Raw genomic sequence first — 15,808 nt, 5'->3', positions numbered from 1 at the left:
GTGATATAGCCATACAATGTGTACATATGGATTTCACATAACGGAGTCTAGTTTTATATGTATGTTTTATTATTACCTATGTACCAGTGATTTCTTGCACTGGTATGTACACATACTATTGGTATTTACACTGCATCAAAAACATTATTTCATACATGTATGCAAATGATATGCAAATGAAGCACAGTTGTTTGTTGTACCTGAAAGTGTGTGATCACTCAGTATCATTTTTACAGAATTTTGCACTTTTAGGTAAACACATTTAATAATAACAACCCAATGATGTGTGAGGGCAAGTATGGCATACTTGGGGTATGCTTGTGGTGTTTTCTGCTGCACTTTCACTCGCTATGCTTGTAAAAATATGGCTACAGAGAGAACATCACAAGCACTCATACAAATTCCCCAAGTATGCCATACATATATTCAAGGGTTTTGTCATAGTCTTACTTTAACTGGGAATGTTATAGACAGTATTTATACATTTTTATCCTTTTGATATATTGTGATACCGGTTTTATAAAATACACGAATTTCTACTTTTTATAGAAAAAATTATATTGATGTGTGCCTGGTACACATCCATATTCTAGGTATCTTTTTTGGGAGGAAAACTGAGGAAATGACGAATCAAAAGTTGTTTATATGTAGCTCAGTTTTATTGTTATGCAAATAACTTGTATTTTTTTCAACAGTTCTTTGCTTAAATTAAAATTCAAAGTGAAAAGTTTATTGTCTATGCAAGTGAGTATTTTTTAAGATATTCTTGTTGGAATGAAGAGTTTGCCACCAGTACAATAAAGTGAGGTGTCCCAGCTACTACCACATACCTGTAATATGAAAGGAGAAACAAAAGAATATGGTAGATTCTAATTTGTGTACATACGCTGTATACTTACACAGACTGTAGGTGTCACACATGAACAAAAAAAAATACATGGATGATAGATTTATTCATGATTACTCTCAAAATGGACTAGAAGGAAACAATCCACACAAAAAACAATACATGTATAGACAAACAAGACTCTTAGAGTAATATAGTGACTCACAGATAACACAAACACGGGAGGAAAGAGAAGGAGATGAGATGCTATCAATAAGACTATAGTAAATCAGACTTGTGAATACCTAGATATGATGGAGGTATGTAAAGTAACAATAATACAAAAGATAAGACTACATGTCCAGCAATGATTTACCTTGAGTTGGACAGAATACTGGCTAGAGTTGCATCAAGAGGAACTTTATGGAGAATCTGTTTATCCATTTCTTCAAAGTAAATCTAGAAATACAATCAAAACATAAATAGTGATATCAGTTAGAGAGTGAGTGAGTGAGTGAGTGAGTGAGTGAGTGAGTGAGTGAGTGAGTGAGTGAGTGAGTGAGTGAGAGAGTGAGTGAGAGCAGAAAGACAACACAATGTAAACATTTGAAGTGTACAATAATTCCAGTAAACAATCAAATAGTTTGGAGTTTTAGGTAATTGTAAGATAGATTTTGGTTGATTTTTGATAAAACTAGCTTTCATTTGAGTAAGAACGTCAGGGAACTATAGTCAGCCATTTTAGTAAGCTGAAAGGCAGGAGAAATTCTCTCAATCAATAGGAGAGTAGGAAATTTTTATAGTCAACCTGTTATACATTTTTCGCATACAACAAGGAACCATTTTACACTTGGTAGTGTTTAATATTTCTTTATCTGAACACTTGGTGACACTTACCTCCACTCTGCCTGGTTTGTACTTTCTTTCCTCATCCCAAGACACCATTTGATCCCCTCCAAACATCACATTTAGATGATCAATAAATCTGAAATAAGACAAAAATTACACATTACATGGACTGTCAATAAGTACACATAGATCTACTTATTTCTTGAATTAAATTTTTATATTTCATATGGAAATATGTACAGAACACAAATATAAACTAGTGACTTTTGTTATTGACAACTTATCCAATGTGTACTCTTCCTTCATGCATGTGATGATTTTGAGATAACAGCCTTGAATACATTCATCAGGTCTGAATAACATAGTAATAAATGGTTCTCTTTACATAACCAAGGGTTTTAATTACTTCCAAGTAATATTTTGCCTGTTCAGGTTGACAGGTTTTGTCAAACTTCCGCCTAGTGGTGAAGCCAGCAAACAGACAGTTTGACAAAGCCTGTTGACTTGAGTGAATGCTAGTCGTACAGTAAGTATTTAGAACCCTTGGTCATGTAACAAGAACTATTTATTACAATTTTTAGATAATAGTTTTATTTGGGGTGAAATTTATTTCAGCTGTATAATTGGGGATCTGGTAGGATAGAGGTTGCAATGTGAATGTTTTAATCCTATGCCCTAACAAAGGGTGCAATGGATCGTACATTCTCCATGGAGTTGAGGAAGTATACAGGACCGTTGTGCCTCTATAGTTCCTTGCCAGGGCCTAGGAGTAATAACTGTAAAGCACTTTGAGCACGGAGTGGGAATGCGCTACGTCAAACATTATCATCATTATCATGTTAACATAAAAGTCATTATATGTAATCCATTACTCAAATAGGACATTTTGCTATAAGTTGACTTACTGTGCATGTTCATTGAAATCTGCAATGATATCAGTTTGTCCGTACTCTGGGTACATAAACATTACAGGCCAATGTAGAAGTCCATTGTCATCCATATAAACTTTATGACCAGCTGGTGTTGTACTTTCTAACATAGACATTGATAATATATCTCTAGTTTGATTCTCATCATCTGAATTATCTTCATTCTTTTCCAAAGGTGCTAACTGGATTTTCTTTTCCTGAGATCAAAAGGGTTGAAGTTTTATCAAGTTTTCATATATCATTTGGCTTTTATCCAACAATATTTACTAATAGATCAAACAAATTCTTGTCCCCTTTGGTGGACTGAACTGAAGTCATCAATATTAATAAGGTAAATATATTGCATTACATGGATCACATGTGGTGAGCTGAAGTCATGACTTCCTTTCTACAATTCATTGTCATATTGGCTGGTTGAAAATACATATTCAAAGACTTTTACTGTAGTAAATGTAGTCATTATTTCTATAAAGACATTCAGGTCTAATAAGTAAATGCTAAATAATATTTGATAACATACTGATAACATATTGAACACATCTGAACAAAAAATATGGGTTTTATACCCAGTTGTTCTATGTCACAACATTTCATATTTATGTCATTGGTTCATTTTGTGCTTGAATCAAATATTCAAAATCAACATTACGTTCTTGACTTTTCATACACATTATGTTTCAGATGTATGATTATATTTTATTCCGAAATATTTTTCTTCATTCAGCCAGAAAATATTCGTAACCTGAGGGGCCTTGTTGCTATTCATCAAGACAAGGCCCTTTAGGTCACTTGCATTTTCTTTTGCTGAAAAAAAGAAAACTAGCACAATACAATGTACTATCAAATTATGCTTAGTACCGGTACATTACCTTGATTGCAGCTAATAGGGCATCACTTCTGGCTTTCTCTTTCTTTTCTTTGGCTTTCTGCTTTCTCTTGTCTCTCTCTGCTGCTCTCTGTATGTAACCATGACAACAAGACATTAACAAATGTAAAGTTAGATATTTTTTCAAGTGACTTTCACCTTTCGTCATTAAAATTTGTGGGTACTCTGCTGTGTCTATAACACTACTAACCTGTACCAGTGTACATTAGTTTTAGTATACAAAATTGGTAATTTCTCCTGTCAACTGTTTTTTATATTGTAGTCTATTTAAATTTGGATTATATCTAACAGCTCTACTAATTATAATACCTTTATTTATAGTGGATAGTTCTCTATGCAAGAAGTCCAGTGAGGGCCCTCGTGATCATGGGTTCAGTACTAGTGCAAGTGGAAATTATGAAACCAGAGTGCCCAGGGAAAACCTCTTCTTACTTAGAGCATGCAAATTTAATCAAACCCAGTTGAGGGCTCAAACCTTGACTGCAGTCGTAAGAGGCCAGTGGTTATCCACTCAGCCACAGACAAACCCAATGTATTAATAAATTTCATCATCATAGCAACAGTATTACAAGACAGGCACTAACGTAACCTCTCTTTAAAAGATGTACTTAGTTTCAAAAAAAGTGCAAAAAAAAAAAGACACTTTTCAGAAATAAATACCATAAGATAAACTACAGGCAATACCACTTCACAACAACATTTCTAAAGATAATCTTTGATTGATAATACTCACCTTTTCTTTGTCAGCCTTTGCTCTGATATCAAGTAATTTCTTCTCTGTCGGTGAAATGTGCTGCCAGTCAAGGAAATTCAATATACCAATATACCATGATTAGTCAGCCATTTAGAGGTTCTAATATGTTGTATCTACCTTAGTGTACTACAAGCAACTATGTGATTCAAGTCAGGTAGAGGATAAATATCACTTTTTGCTTATTTGCCCCTTTTAAATTCATCAATTTACTTTCATCATATAGTGTACATATTCTTCAATGTCTTGCCATATTTACATTTCATGAAATTTAGGATAATTTAATTTGTAATAATATTTCCACTTACTTTATTTATTTGAGTTATATCTAGTCTTCCTTAAGTTAGTGACTGTATTTGTGTTTTGGGCTGGTGGTCTTGAATCATACAGAATAAAAAACCATACTGTCTACAAACAACTCATATTTTTGTTTTCAACATATATATTCTAAGTATGTCTTAAAAAACAAAATAATGACAAGAACCTTGAGGATGAGAAGTTACACAACAATAACAAAATACTAATTCAAATATAGTTGACGTAATTAGTAACTTTGGGTAGAAAGGATATTTGTAATCCTAAATCACACCAATTCATAGCATCAGCATACAGTGATAAATGCATACAGCATTCAGCTCCTCGTACAAGTGCCTTCAGGTGGTCTGGTTTGATCTTTTTGGTTTCTATCACATCATTTAATGAGGATCTATAATTTCCTGTCAATATCACCAAAACACAATTAGTTTCAATCTTGGGCTTGTGTAGTTGTGTAGTCTGTAATGAACACTGTGATGGGTCGCCCTCATGGATCGGTCAATCCCTTTCACAAAAGTCATTGAGGGTGAAGTGATATGATATATATATAATATGTTCTCAATGCAAATACACTGCAGTCATGAAACCCTCTATGACTGACCAATAGTAAACACATTATCAATCATATCATGTCATTTATTCACACTCTCTAATTTAGGATAATTCAACAAAGTCAATGTTTATTTACATATGCAAGTAATATTTAGTGTTTCTATGTACAAAATTCCCTAAACCAACCAAATAGACATACCATAATGTCTGATAATGGTACTGTGCTGCTACATAGACATACCTAAATGGTACTGTGCTGCTGCCCTATTTGTAAAAAGAATAGCTTTCAACTTGACATCATCAAATTTCAGTTTAATTCCCTCGGTGTACGCAATGACTGCTTTTCTGTACTGTTTCTTTTTAAAGAAATAATTGCCTTCATCTTTGTGACTTTCAGCCTTTTCTGTTGATACAATGATACAAATATCGTTACTGTCATTAATCATAAAATTAGACCAAACTCCAGATTATCAATGGTCTACAGCTTAATATACATGACCTGAAATTGAATTGAAATGAATACAAGTTATACATTATAATATCAATGGTGGTATTTTTGTTAAGGGGGTGTCGTGTAAAGAAGCTGTTATTATCTAGGGTCAAAGTTTATATTGGGTCAAAGAAATTGAGAAATTTGAGTAAACCCTCCTTTACACAGAAATTTTGAGATTTTGAGAGACCCCCAACCTTCCACAAAACATTGATACATATGAGGGAATGTCCCCCTCCCCGAATCTGAAAGGAGATAATTTCAATCCTACCGCCTGGGGGTGCATCATCATCAAATTTGATGGCCTGTAAAGCTTGCAGTGCAGGATTTGTAGCTATTTCTTCTTCTGTTGGCATTCGTGTCATCAAGGCAGGAACTTTTTCAATCTCCTGAAAAAATAAAGACACAGATATTGGCTGAAAAATGCCCTGTAGAAATCATAACGAAAGTATTAACAGTATGATTACTAATACATGTTAGGATCACAAGAAGACACCCCAGATTTGGCAAAGTGAGGGCCAAAATTTGATCATGGTTGATAATCAGATTACTTGAGTAAAGAAATAGCTGAGGTAAATTGCATAAATATTGAGTTTGCTAGTTTCTAGTTTTGTATACATGTCATATCAGTTTTTATCTATTTGAACACATGGTTATTGGTATCGTAAGTAAAGAAACGTTGCTAAAACAAATCAAATACTATTTATAGCTTTCTACAATTATTAAAAAGTTTATACAGATGTTAATTTAACAGTTCTGGTTTTGTATGTCTACTTCATCTTCTATGTCATATGCAATTTCTATTACTCTGTGTACTAATATATTCAATGTAAAGCTTCAGCTGAGCTGATTCTATAGTCTACATCATCTTTATTTTATGCTACGCCAAATTCAAAGCATAGATTCTCACATAACTGTTCTTGCAAACTAGTTTGGTTTTTTTTTTGTATGAACAAATACTCCCTGGTAGAATGATGATTTTAAAGAATGGAGACCTCAGTAGTGGAATCCAAAATCAAGAAAAACATTTCATCGACTTTTGGATAAAATATTATTACCATTTTAGAAACTATGATGGTAACACTAACAGAAGGCTGTATATATTATAACTCTAGTTTATATATTTGCTAGTTTGTTTTAGCACCAAACACTTATTACACAAAATCCAATGAAGAAATGTAGTTTCCAATATTGATTCTATTCTATCATGTACCTCGACTTGGACTCAGATTAGCATGATGAATAAAGTAACTCAATAATAACGTTATAAGATGATGTCGATATGAATTTGCTTGAACAATGTAAAATTCGAAGAATATATTCACAATAGACATTTTGGAAAGACAACACCTGGTGGGCGGTCATTTCGTCCCCAAACCATCTCATCCCAATAAAGTTGTTCCCGGGCCAACTCGTTCCACTGCCATCTCGTCCCATTCAAAGAATTCCTGTGTGGTTCATAATTAACTGCAAATAGGCATAACGCATGTAGTGTCATAGTCCTGATTGCCGACGGTGCACTGGTCTATGCTGCCTTGAGGATTAAAGGGATGACAAACAGGACTAGTGGCGTCATAGATCGTACGTCAAAATTTCTGTCATCGTTTTTTTCATATAAAAGTTCAGAAACATAACGATAAAGTAATTGTTTGTAATTGCAAAACTTTCGACAGAATCTGCCAAAGTTGCGTCATTTCACGTTTCTGTTTTGTGTTCTGAACGCGTATCGTTTTGGGACGAGTTAGTCGAGGGACGAGATGGCGATGGGACGAGTTCGTTTGGGACGAGTTCATTTTGGGATGAGATGTCTGGCAACCCACCACCTCACCCCTACCCCATCCCAACGCCCTCCCTATGCACAATCTTTACTTAATTAATTTACACCATTTCAATTTGAAGAAGTTACTATAACATACCCCCACGTCTAAAGTCGGGTTGGGAAGGGGTAAATTAGAAATTTCTCCCATAATTTTCCCCATATCACATATTTTTTCATTCTGAAAGACTCACTGACAGATACATGTAATATGATGTATTGAGATACACTGAACCAGAGCGAAATGCACATACTTTCACGTAAAAATCCAATTGAAATATTGAAATAAAGTAGATTTACCTCTTCCCAGTTTTCTTCAGTGAATCCGTCTTCATATTTCTTCTTTGGAAGATTGGCTACATAATCATCAAGGTCTTCATCGAGACGTTTTGCCAGTTCTTGAGCTTCCTCACGTTTACTGGGCGCAGCCATTTTCTAACCCTTGACCTTTTGGTTTGTTTGCTCAAATTACTCCAATGCATTATGGTATTTCCATCTTCGATATGAAATAGTGAGTGTCAAGTTAAACTGTCACTATTTTTTATTTCACAACATTCGGCTTGAAGAACATTTGCAATTGTTTACATTTACAAAAGTTTTTGACAGTCAGATAGTGTCGACGTTGCCATGGTAACGTTTGTTTAATCAACTAAATTAGTAAATAGAAAGAGACTGTTTAGTTAGGAATAGAGTTAGCGATCATGGCGACAATGGACAGAGGTGTGAAGCCAAGCAAGGAGAAGTTGTCCACAGATGTATACATTCCAGTATCTGACCCAGCGGGACCACATGTTGATTTCGACGTGGTGGCTAAAATGCCTGTATGGGACATAAATGGAGAAATGATTCCATTTGATTACTTCTATAAGGATGGGAAGTCGATCATCATTTTCGTGAGGGTAAGTCAACCACTTAATGTGTGCATCGTATTTTGCACGGGCCATGTAATTGTAAATATTTAGTTTGGTATAGCAGAGACCTCCATGGTAATAGCAACGTAGAGATGAAATACTGTAGTCTGTGGAAATAATTCACAATTTGTCCATTTAAGAGAAAAGTAGATTTAATATTAATATTATTTATGCAGTTCTTGTCATTTTGACCATCTAGTAATAGTACACACATGTATGCCTTAATGATTACATAAGGTCTTGTACAAATACACACATACGTGACATAGTACTAGTGTAAAATACATTACAATTTATATGGTTGCCATAACTACGGTCTTATTTTCTACACTTCAAAATGTCTGGAAAATTTGTTATTTCAATAGTGTTGGATTCTACTAAAGTCTATGGTCAAATATTTCAGATATTCAAATTGCTTTAAAAAATTTCTTTTTGTTTTAAAAATAAAATGGTGATAATAACATTATTACAATTTATGAATGTGTTGGAGAACATCAGTGTTTTGATTTATTGGAAAGATTGGTAAAGATTTCAAAACTACCATTATGGTCAAGCCAGCACTTAATTGTTTATTCAATGTTTGAATAGTCAGGTTTTTGTCTAAGGTTATGTAATGTTACGTTTTTACTATTGTGTTCACAGAATTTCCAATGTTACACAGCTGTTGAATATGCAGAAGGTATGCTTGTAGTTCATTATATGCAGTGATAGTGGTGGTGGTGGTGGTGGTGGTGGTGGTGGTAGTGGGAGGAGGGTCCAAATAAAATTCAAAACTCTATAACTTATATATAGAAGCACAAAAAACAAACAAACAAGAACGCGATCTTTTGTTCATTTCCATGAAATTGATGTACAAAAATTAGCATTTAATGGTACATTTCATCTTCATTTCATAGATCAGTGGAATTACATTCCCCCTAATAATGTTCCCATTTACAGTATGTTTATTTAGTTATGCAAAATACAAATTCCACCTGTGCCAATTTGTTACTATAAATATTTCACTCTATTGTAGGACTACGAAGGAGGGCATCAATCCTTTACCAATGCTGAGAGTTCTGTTATTAGCATATAGTTTGTGTCAGTGCAATACTGCCTAGCTTTTTACTGCTTCATTTGTCGCTACAGATAATGATTAATTTATCTACATAGCACTACATATCTTATGTGAATAAAAATTGAATGAACACTGAGGGTATTGATGATTTTGATGCATATATAATATAGTATGAGTGCAGTACTTGCAGTGCTTACAGCAAGACTTAATCAGATGAAACAAACTACAAACTGATGACTTAATATCTTTTCTCTTTTAGACTTAGCAAAAATTCCAGTGGATAACATCAGAGTAAGAATTGTTTTATTTATTATTTTATTCAGATAATAATCTAGACTATTAGAATTGAATTTAAACAAGTCAAAGCTATGTGAATATAATTATCATCATTTTCCGATGTCTTGCGACAGGTAATAGAAATAGTGGTCATCATATAGCTCAGTTATAAAGTAGAATACGCTATAGATATATACTTTTTAAACTTTGTTAAAAAGAAATCCAATCTATTCAAAGTTTAATAAAATCAAATAAAAAATGTGGGGTTACTGAACAGAATTTTTGCCAAAATGACATTTCAAATTTAGTCATTTTAGAATCCAATATGGCCACCGAATACTGTGTAACTTTATGGGGAAATAAAAGATAGAATCCAATATGGCCACTGAATACTGTGTAACTATATGGGGAAATAAAAGATAGAATCCAATATGGCCACCGAATACTGTGTAACTATATGGGGAAATAAAAGATAGAATCCAATATGGCCACCGAACACTGTGTAACTATATGGGGAAATAAAAGATAGAATCCAATATGGCCACCGAATACTGTGTAACTATATGGGGAAATAAAAGATAGAATCCAATATGGCCACCGAATACTGTGTAACTATATGGGGAAATAAAAGGTAGAATCCAATATGGCCACCGAATACTGTGTAACTATATGGGGAAATAAAAGATAGAATCCAATATGGCCACCGAATACTGTGTAACTATATGGGGAAATAAAAGATAGAATCCAATATGGCCACCGTATACTGTGTAACTATATGGGGAAATAAAAGATAGAATCCAATATGGCCACCGAATACTGTGTAACTATATGGGGAAATAAAAGATAGAATCCAATATGGCCTCTGAATACTGTGTAACTATATGGGGAAATAAAAGATAGAATCCAATATGGCCTCTGAATACTGTGTAACTATATGGGGAAATAAAAGATAGAATCCAATATGGCCACCGAATACTGTGTAACTATATGGGGAAATAAAAGATAGAATCCAATATGGCCACCGAATACTGTGTAACTATATGGGGAAATAAAAGATAGAATCCAATATGGCCACCGAATACTGTGTAACTATATGGGGAAATAAAAGATAGAATCCAATATGGCCACCGAACACTGTGTAACTATATGGGGAAATAAAAGGTAGAATCCAATATGGCCACCGAATACTGTGTAACTATATGGGGAAATAAAAGATAGAATCCAATATGGCCACCGAATACTGTGTAACTATATGGGGAAATAAAAGATAGAATCCAATATGGCCACCGAATAATGTGTAACTATATGGGGAAATAAAAGATAGAATCCAATATGGCCACCGAATACTGTGTAACTATATGGGGAAATAAAAGATTGAGGATTTCATTGAAAACAAGATGTTGAAACCCTAAATTTTGTTTTATTATTTCAAAAGGACAAGCTTTCATATTGCAAAGGTTGGAGAGATTTTAAAAACTTTGATTTTCAGGGAGCTTTATCCCTGTGGCGAGGTGCCCTAAGTACTTCTATGACCTACATCCCAAGCCAGATGTCATTCACTATCAGATACATCATTAAAGGTAGACGTCACCAAAAACAAATCCCAACAAATAAGTGTTAGGAATGTGATAATATCAATTTACAAAACATATCTAATAATTTGACTTCAAAGTCCTATTTGCTAAACTTTGTAGAATGTGTTATTTCAAATACAGAATGCTGGTGTAAGATTGATTGTAATCAGCTGTGTTCCATGGAAATACATCAAGGTATGATATCTTGTCATTTATCAATAAATTGCTCTCATATAATTCTATATGATGCCAATTGATGTCATACACTTTAATCAACCTGTGTTTACAACCATAGCCTCTATGATTTGTCTATTTTGAGAATGATGTTATGTGTGTGCGCTATATAAATGTGATGCATGTTTTATTCTCTCTCTCTCTCTCTGTAGCCTTTTAAGTATGATACATCATTCCCATTTGAGATTTATGTAGACCAAGAGAAGAGTATCTACAAAGCTTTAAAACTGCGGAGAAAATCAACAGAAGGAGGTATGTTTTGTTGTATTGTATTGTGACAAGTCAGGTCAGGCTAGTGTACTGTCTTTAAGGGAACACCACTCCAGGATATAAAGGCATTTTCATAAACTATGAAGATTCGTAAGGGATATTTTACACTTAAGGCATCATGCATATTCATTGTTCAACCATGAATAACCATTTCTGCTGACTCCCTTCATGCAATGGTCCATAGCAAAGATACCCTATAAATGCACAAGATCAACTTGATGTTTCTCTGAAATCACAAGTAATTGTAGGTGATGTAAAATTATGAAATGACTCTCCAGAACCCATAGTTTATGAAAATGTCTCTATTTCCTGGAGTGGTATTCCCTTTAACTTATAGATGAAAACTTAGTCTAGGTTACTTTAACAACTTACGAACAGTTTCACTCCATTTCTTAGTCAAGTTGTAGCTATCTATTTCAACCATTTGAAAGAATTTATCAGCGTGTTCTGTTTCAAACAGGGAAAATATAATTCTTGGTGTAATTGAATATCACCCTTGGAAATACCATTGTACCCAATTTACCCAAATGACTTGCTGTTCAAAAATAGCCATACATGTATGTGTTATGTTTTAGTAGGTAATGTCACCACTTGAAATGTCCAAGTAATTTTAGCCCCCAGTGGGCACTGCCTGCAGGGGGCTATTATGTTGGGTTCCATCCCTGTGTCTGTTCCAGTGTGTGGTGTGTGTGTGTGTGTGTGTGTGTGTGTGTGCATGTAATTTTCTTTACTTCTTTTTATTACCCACTCTATGTAGAGCCCTAGCAGTAATGAAGTGACACAGTGTGTGACATATTTATTTTTCAATCACCAGGTAGTTTTAGCAGTCCTCACATCAAATCATCAATGCTTGGTGGAATTCTGAAAAGTACTTGGAGATCAATGCAGTTTAATGATTTTAGGTTGGACATCAGACAACTTGGTGGACAGTTGGTTTTAGGACCAGGTAAGTTGTCATGACAATACAACACTGATTTGTTACGTGGTTACCTTAATTTACATACCCATTGCAATGTAGTAAAAGACTATTATCTGAAGTATATATCCATGATGATGTAGTGGTCAACGTAGACTGGCACCAGTGCATTTCTCGTAATCTTTTAATCTTTTTGAGTATTTATAATCAGGTTATTATTTCCCACAAAAGAGCACAGTTGTGTTTTTAAATAAAATCACTTTATTCAAATAAGGAACGAAAAAAACCCTGCAGACTTGAACAAGTCTACGTTTAACCCTATTTCAACAATTTTGACTCAAAACTTTTGTTTTTGTTACATATAAGAAAAATACTGTGCTGGTATGCACTTGATTAAAATTTCAACTTATTAGAATAATTACATCCAAATTTACAGCAAAGAAACAAAGGATGTATTTAAGTTAACAAACAGAAATATTGAAAAAAATATAATTTGATATAAATTGTATGATAGTTTGGTGTTTGTTTGTTTGTGCTTGTGTGTGTATATATGTGTATGTGTGTGTGTGTTTTATAGACAAGGACATTAAAAATCTTGGAAATTCATTCCCAAGATCATTTCTGTATGTTCATGTTTTAATATGGTAAAGTCTATGTACAACACTTCTACTGACTTATATCAGAAGGTTTGATTATTTACTACAAGTAAAAGATTTGACACACTTGCCTTAAATATTAGTAAAAAGAAGTGTGATGATGTATTTCTTGTCATCTTATTTTGCAGGTCCTGTTGAACATTTTTATCACATCGATCGTAACCTAGTGGATCATACTCCAATAAATCGTTTATTGGCCGTTGCTGGTGTAGAACAAGTCAATTTTGATAAACACAAGAGAATATTACAGATTTGATATCAATGTATATACTATCAACTCATTAGATGTGTAATTCTTTGGTAATTTATTCAACTTTCAACTTGGAACAATGACATGAAATGTACAATATGGTAGATATGCACACATCTGACAATTTGAAGTATCCGCAACTGTCACAAAGAGGATATGTATGTGTTATGTTCACAGAAACTGAGTGTTCAGCTAACTAAGATAGATACAAACTAAAACTTTTGTAGTGATACATTGATTTTATTGAGTGGATGTCGGTTAGTTGTACTCACAGTAGGTGGCAATTTGTATGACTTCCACGATCTTGTATTTTTGTTGTTGTTGTTGTTGTTGTTGTTGTTGTTTTTGTTTGTTTTTTTTTTTGGGGGGGGGGATGTCCAGTATTTGCAGGGTGATTATATAAGCACAACAAAGATACCAGCTATCATCCAGCTATGTAATCTATCACACCAAACAAGCACACTATCTTAGTAAGATGAAAACTCGGTTCATGCACTAGTAAGATGTGTACATTATTATATTGTCAAATCAAAAGCTGAACGCTTAAATTCAAATCAATATTATATTTATATATTTACTCTAATAATTATTTAAATCACTATATCAGAAGACCTTTTATGATTTCATTTTTACAAACTAACCCCAACCCCTGTACTTATTTTGTTCTATGTATATTTATTTAATATACCAATAAAGTTAACTACCTTTTACATATTAACTTAAAGTAACTCTTAACTTTGATGTACTACTAAAAGATAATATATTTAACAGAACTGTGGCAATCACTGTATTTTTCTAAAGAGCATCATGGTTCACATTTTAAGAATTACTAGTATTAGATGTTATTCCCCAATATTTTTTTTTGTTTACCCAAGGAAAATATGAGTGACCTAAGGAGGCTTTGTCACTATGAGTTGCTTATGACAAGCCTTAGTCATGAGTATTTTCCGGCTGAATGAAGAAAATTATTGGGGAATAATATAATTATATCAGCACCAGTAATATCAAAGAAAAATCGGGGAAAGTAATGGTAATTTTGAGTGTTTTGACTCATATTTTGGACACAGCAGAACCAGTAATGTAGAAACACGTTGTCGTGACATAGATGCGTGCTGTCATCACATAGAACAACCACAGTATATATTCCATATTTTTTGTTCAGTTTCAGACCTCTCAGTTTGGCTTGTGAATGGTGTAAAATAATGTAATGGCATAGTGATATTGCTGATTTACATACATGGTTTGGAAAACATTGAAAAATTCAAGATGTTCATGCTATAAGTATGACATAAATGAAATATGTTTATTTTCAATATAAGGACTACTTCCCAAATTCAATGTAAATTTTGGGACAACTCAATAAACCTTCATTGTTACCATGGCAGCGTAAGGTATATGAAGAGTAGTAACCATTAGACTGTGATTTTTATATACATTGAAAAACTCACAAGATGAAGGAAAAACTTGACTTGTTAGACATCTCAACATGTACTAAAATTTTATTGCAATATCATATCTGGACTTTCAGTGTATTTCACATACACAATTTTCCTATATATTGCATGTATTTATATTGGTCAGTATTTCCAAGCACGTCTGCTTTGATGTCGATCCAGATAATCTGTACTTTATATTTGAAATTAGTATTCTGTGTGATGTACCAGATATTTTTCCTTGTTTGTGTAGCTACAATGTATTTCATGTAGGTCCATAATTTTCCTGGTTTCTACATTTGCTTATATTTCGAAAAAAAAAATTATGATTACACTTAATTGATGATTTTACATCAACATGTCCATTGCATAATGTTTGTAATAGTTGATTGTAAACTCCAAGGATATCCAATGTACTTGATATATACAACTATCCTGTGTGCTGTAATGCCATTTATTTATCTTTATGATATTTTTGACAGTTATTGCAAGAGCTTTCTCCAACTTTTTACATTGATCTACTATTGTTCCTGTTCAGTGCCATAGAACATTACGTCATATTGGATTTTGGTGCTATAAAAATTCTTTTGATTGATTGATTGATTGATTGATTTTTATTTTTAATGAAAGCTACAACACAACACCTAATTAATAATCTATTGTCTTCCATTGCATAATTAATCCAAGACTTGATTTTGATGACAGGAGCTATGTGACGTAGAAATTACAGAATATCTCCTTTGTTTGTTGATTAAAATGATTCCAAACCTTTCTAGGGTTGACCACACAATTTACTGTGAAAATATTTTATATGATG

General features: G+C 33.4%; 2 protein-coding genes across 2 annotated transcripts; one reads left to right on the top strand and one right to left on the bottom strand.

Moving 5' to 3' along the window:
• Positions 1-692: 692 nt before the first annotated feature.
• On the bottom strand, positions 693-7,846 carry LOC144436436 (tetratricopeptide repeat protein 4-like). Its single transcript, XM_078125235.1, has 10 exons — positions 7,715-7,846; positions 5,870-5,987; positions 5,350-5,511; positions 4,812-4,957; positions 4,224-4,280; positions 3,474-3,560; positions 2,581-2,801; positions 1,724-1,811; positions 1,203-1,285; positions 693-830 (listed from the first exon to the last, which is right to left on the bottom strand). The coding sequence occupies exons 1-10, from the start codon at positions 7,844-7,846 to the stop codon at positions 737-739; spliced, it is 1,188 nt and encodes a 395-aa protein (XP_077981361.1). The 3' UTR covers positions 693-736.
• A 269-nt stretch (positions 7,847-8,115) lies between these two features.
• LOC144437077 (peroxiredoxin-like 2C) lies at positions 8,116-13,564 on the top strand. Its single transcript, XM_078125945.1, has 7 exons — positions 8,116-8,313; positions 8,968-9,004; positions 9,642-9,673; positions 11,374-11,427; positions 11,619-11,718; positions 12,551-12,682; positions 13,437-13,564. Exons 1-7 carry the CDS (start codon positions 8,116-8,118, stop codon positions 13,562-13,564), a joined length of 681 nt encoding a protein of 226 aa, XP_077982071.1.
• The last annotated feature ends 2,244 nt before the right edge of the window (positions 13,565-15,808 follow it).

This window comes from Glandiceps talaboti, chromosome 6 (genome assembly GCF_964340395.1).
Source record: "Glandiceps talaboti chromosome 6, keGlaTala1.1, whole genome shotgun sequence".
NCBI lineage: Eukaryota > Metazoa > Hemichordata > Enteropneusta > Spengelidae > Glandiceps > Glandiceps talaboti.
The sequence above is the reverse complement of the archived record's forward strand: the minus strand, read 5'-3'. Positions and strand labels throughout refer to the sequence as shown.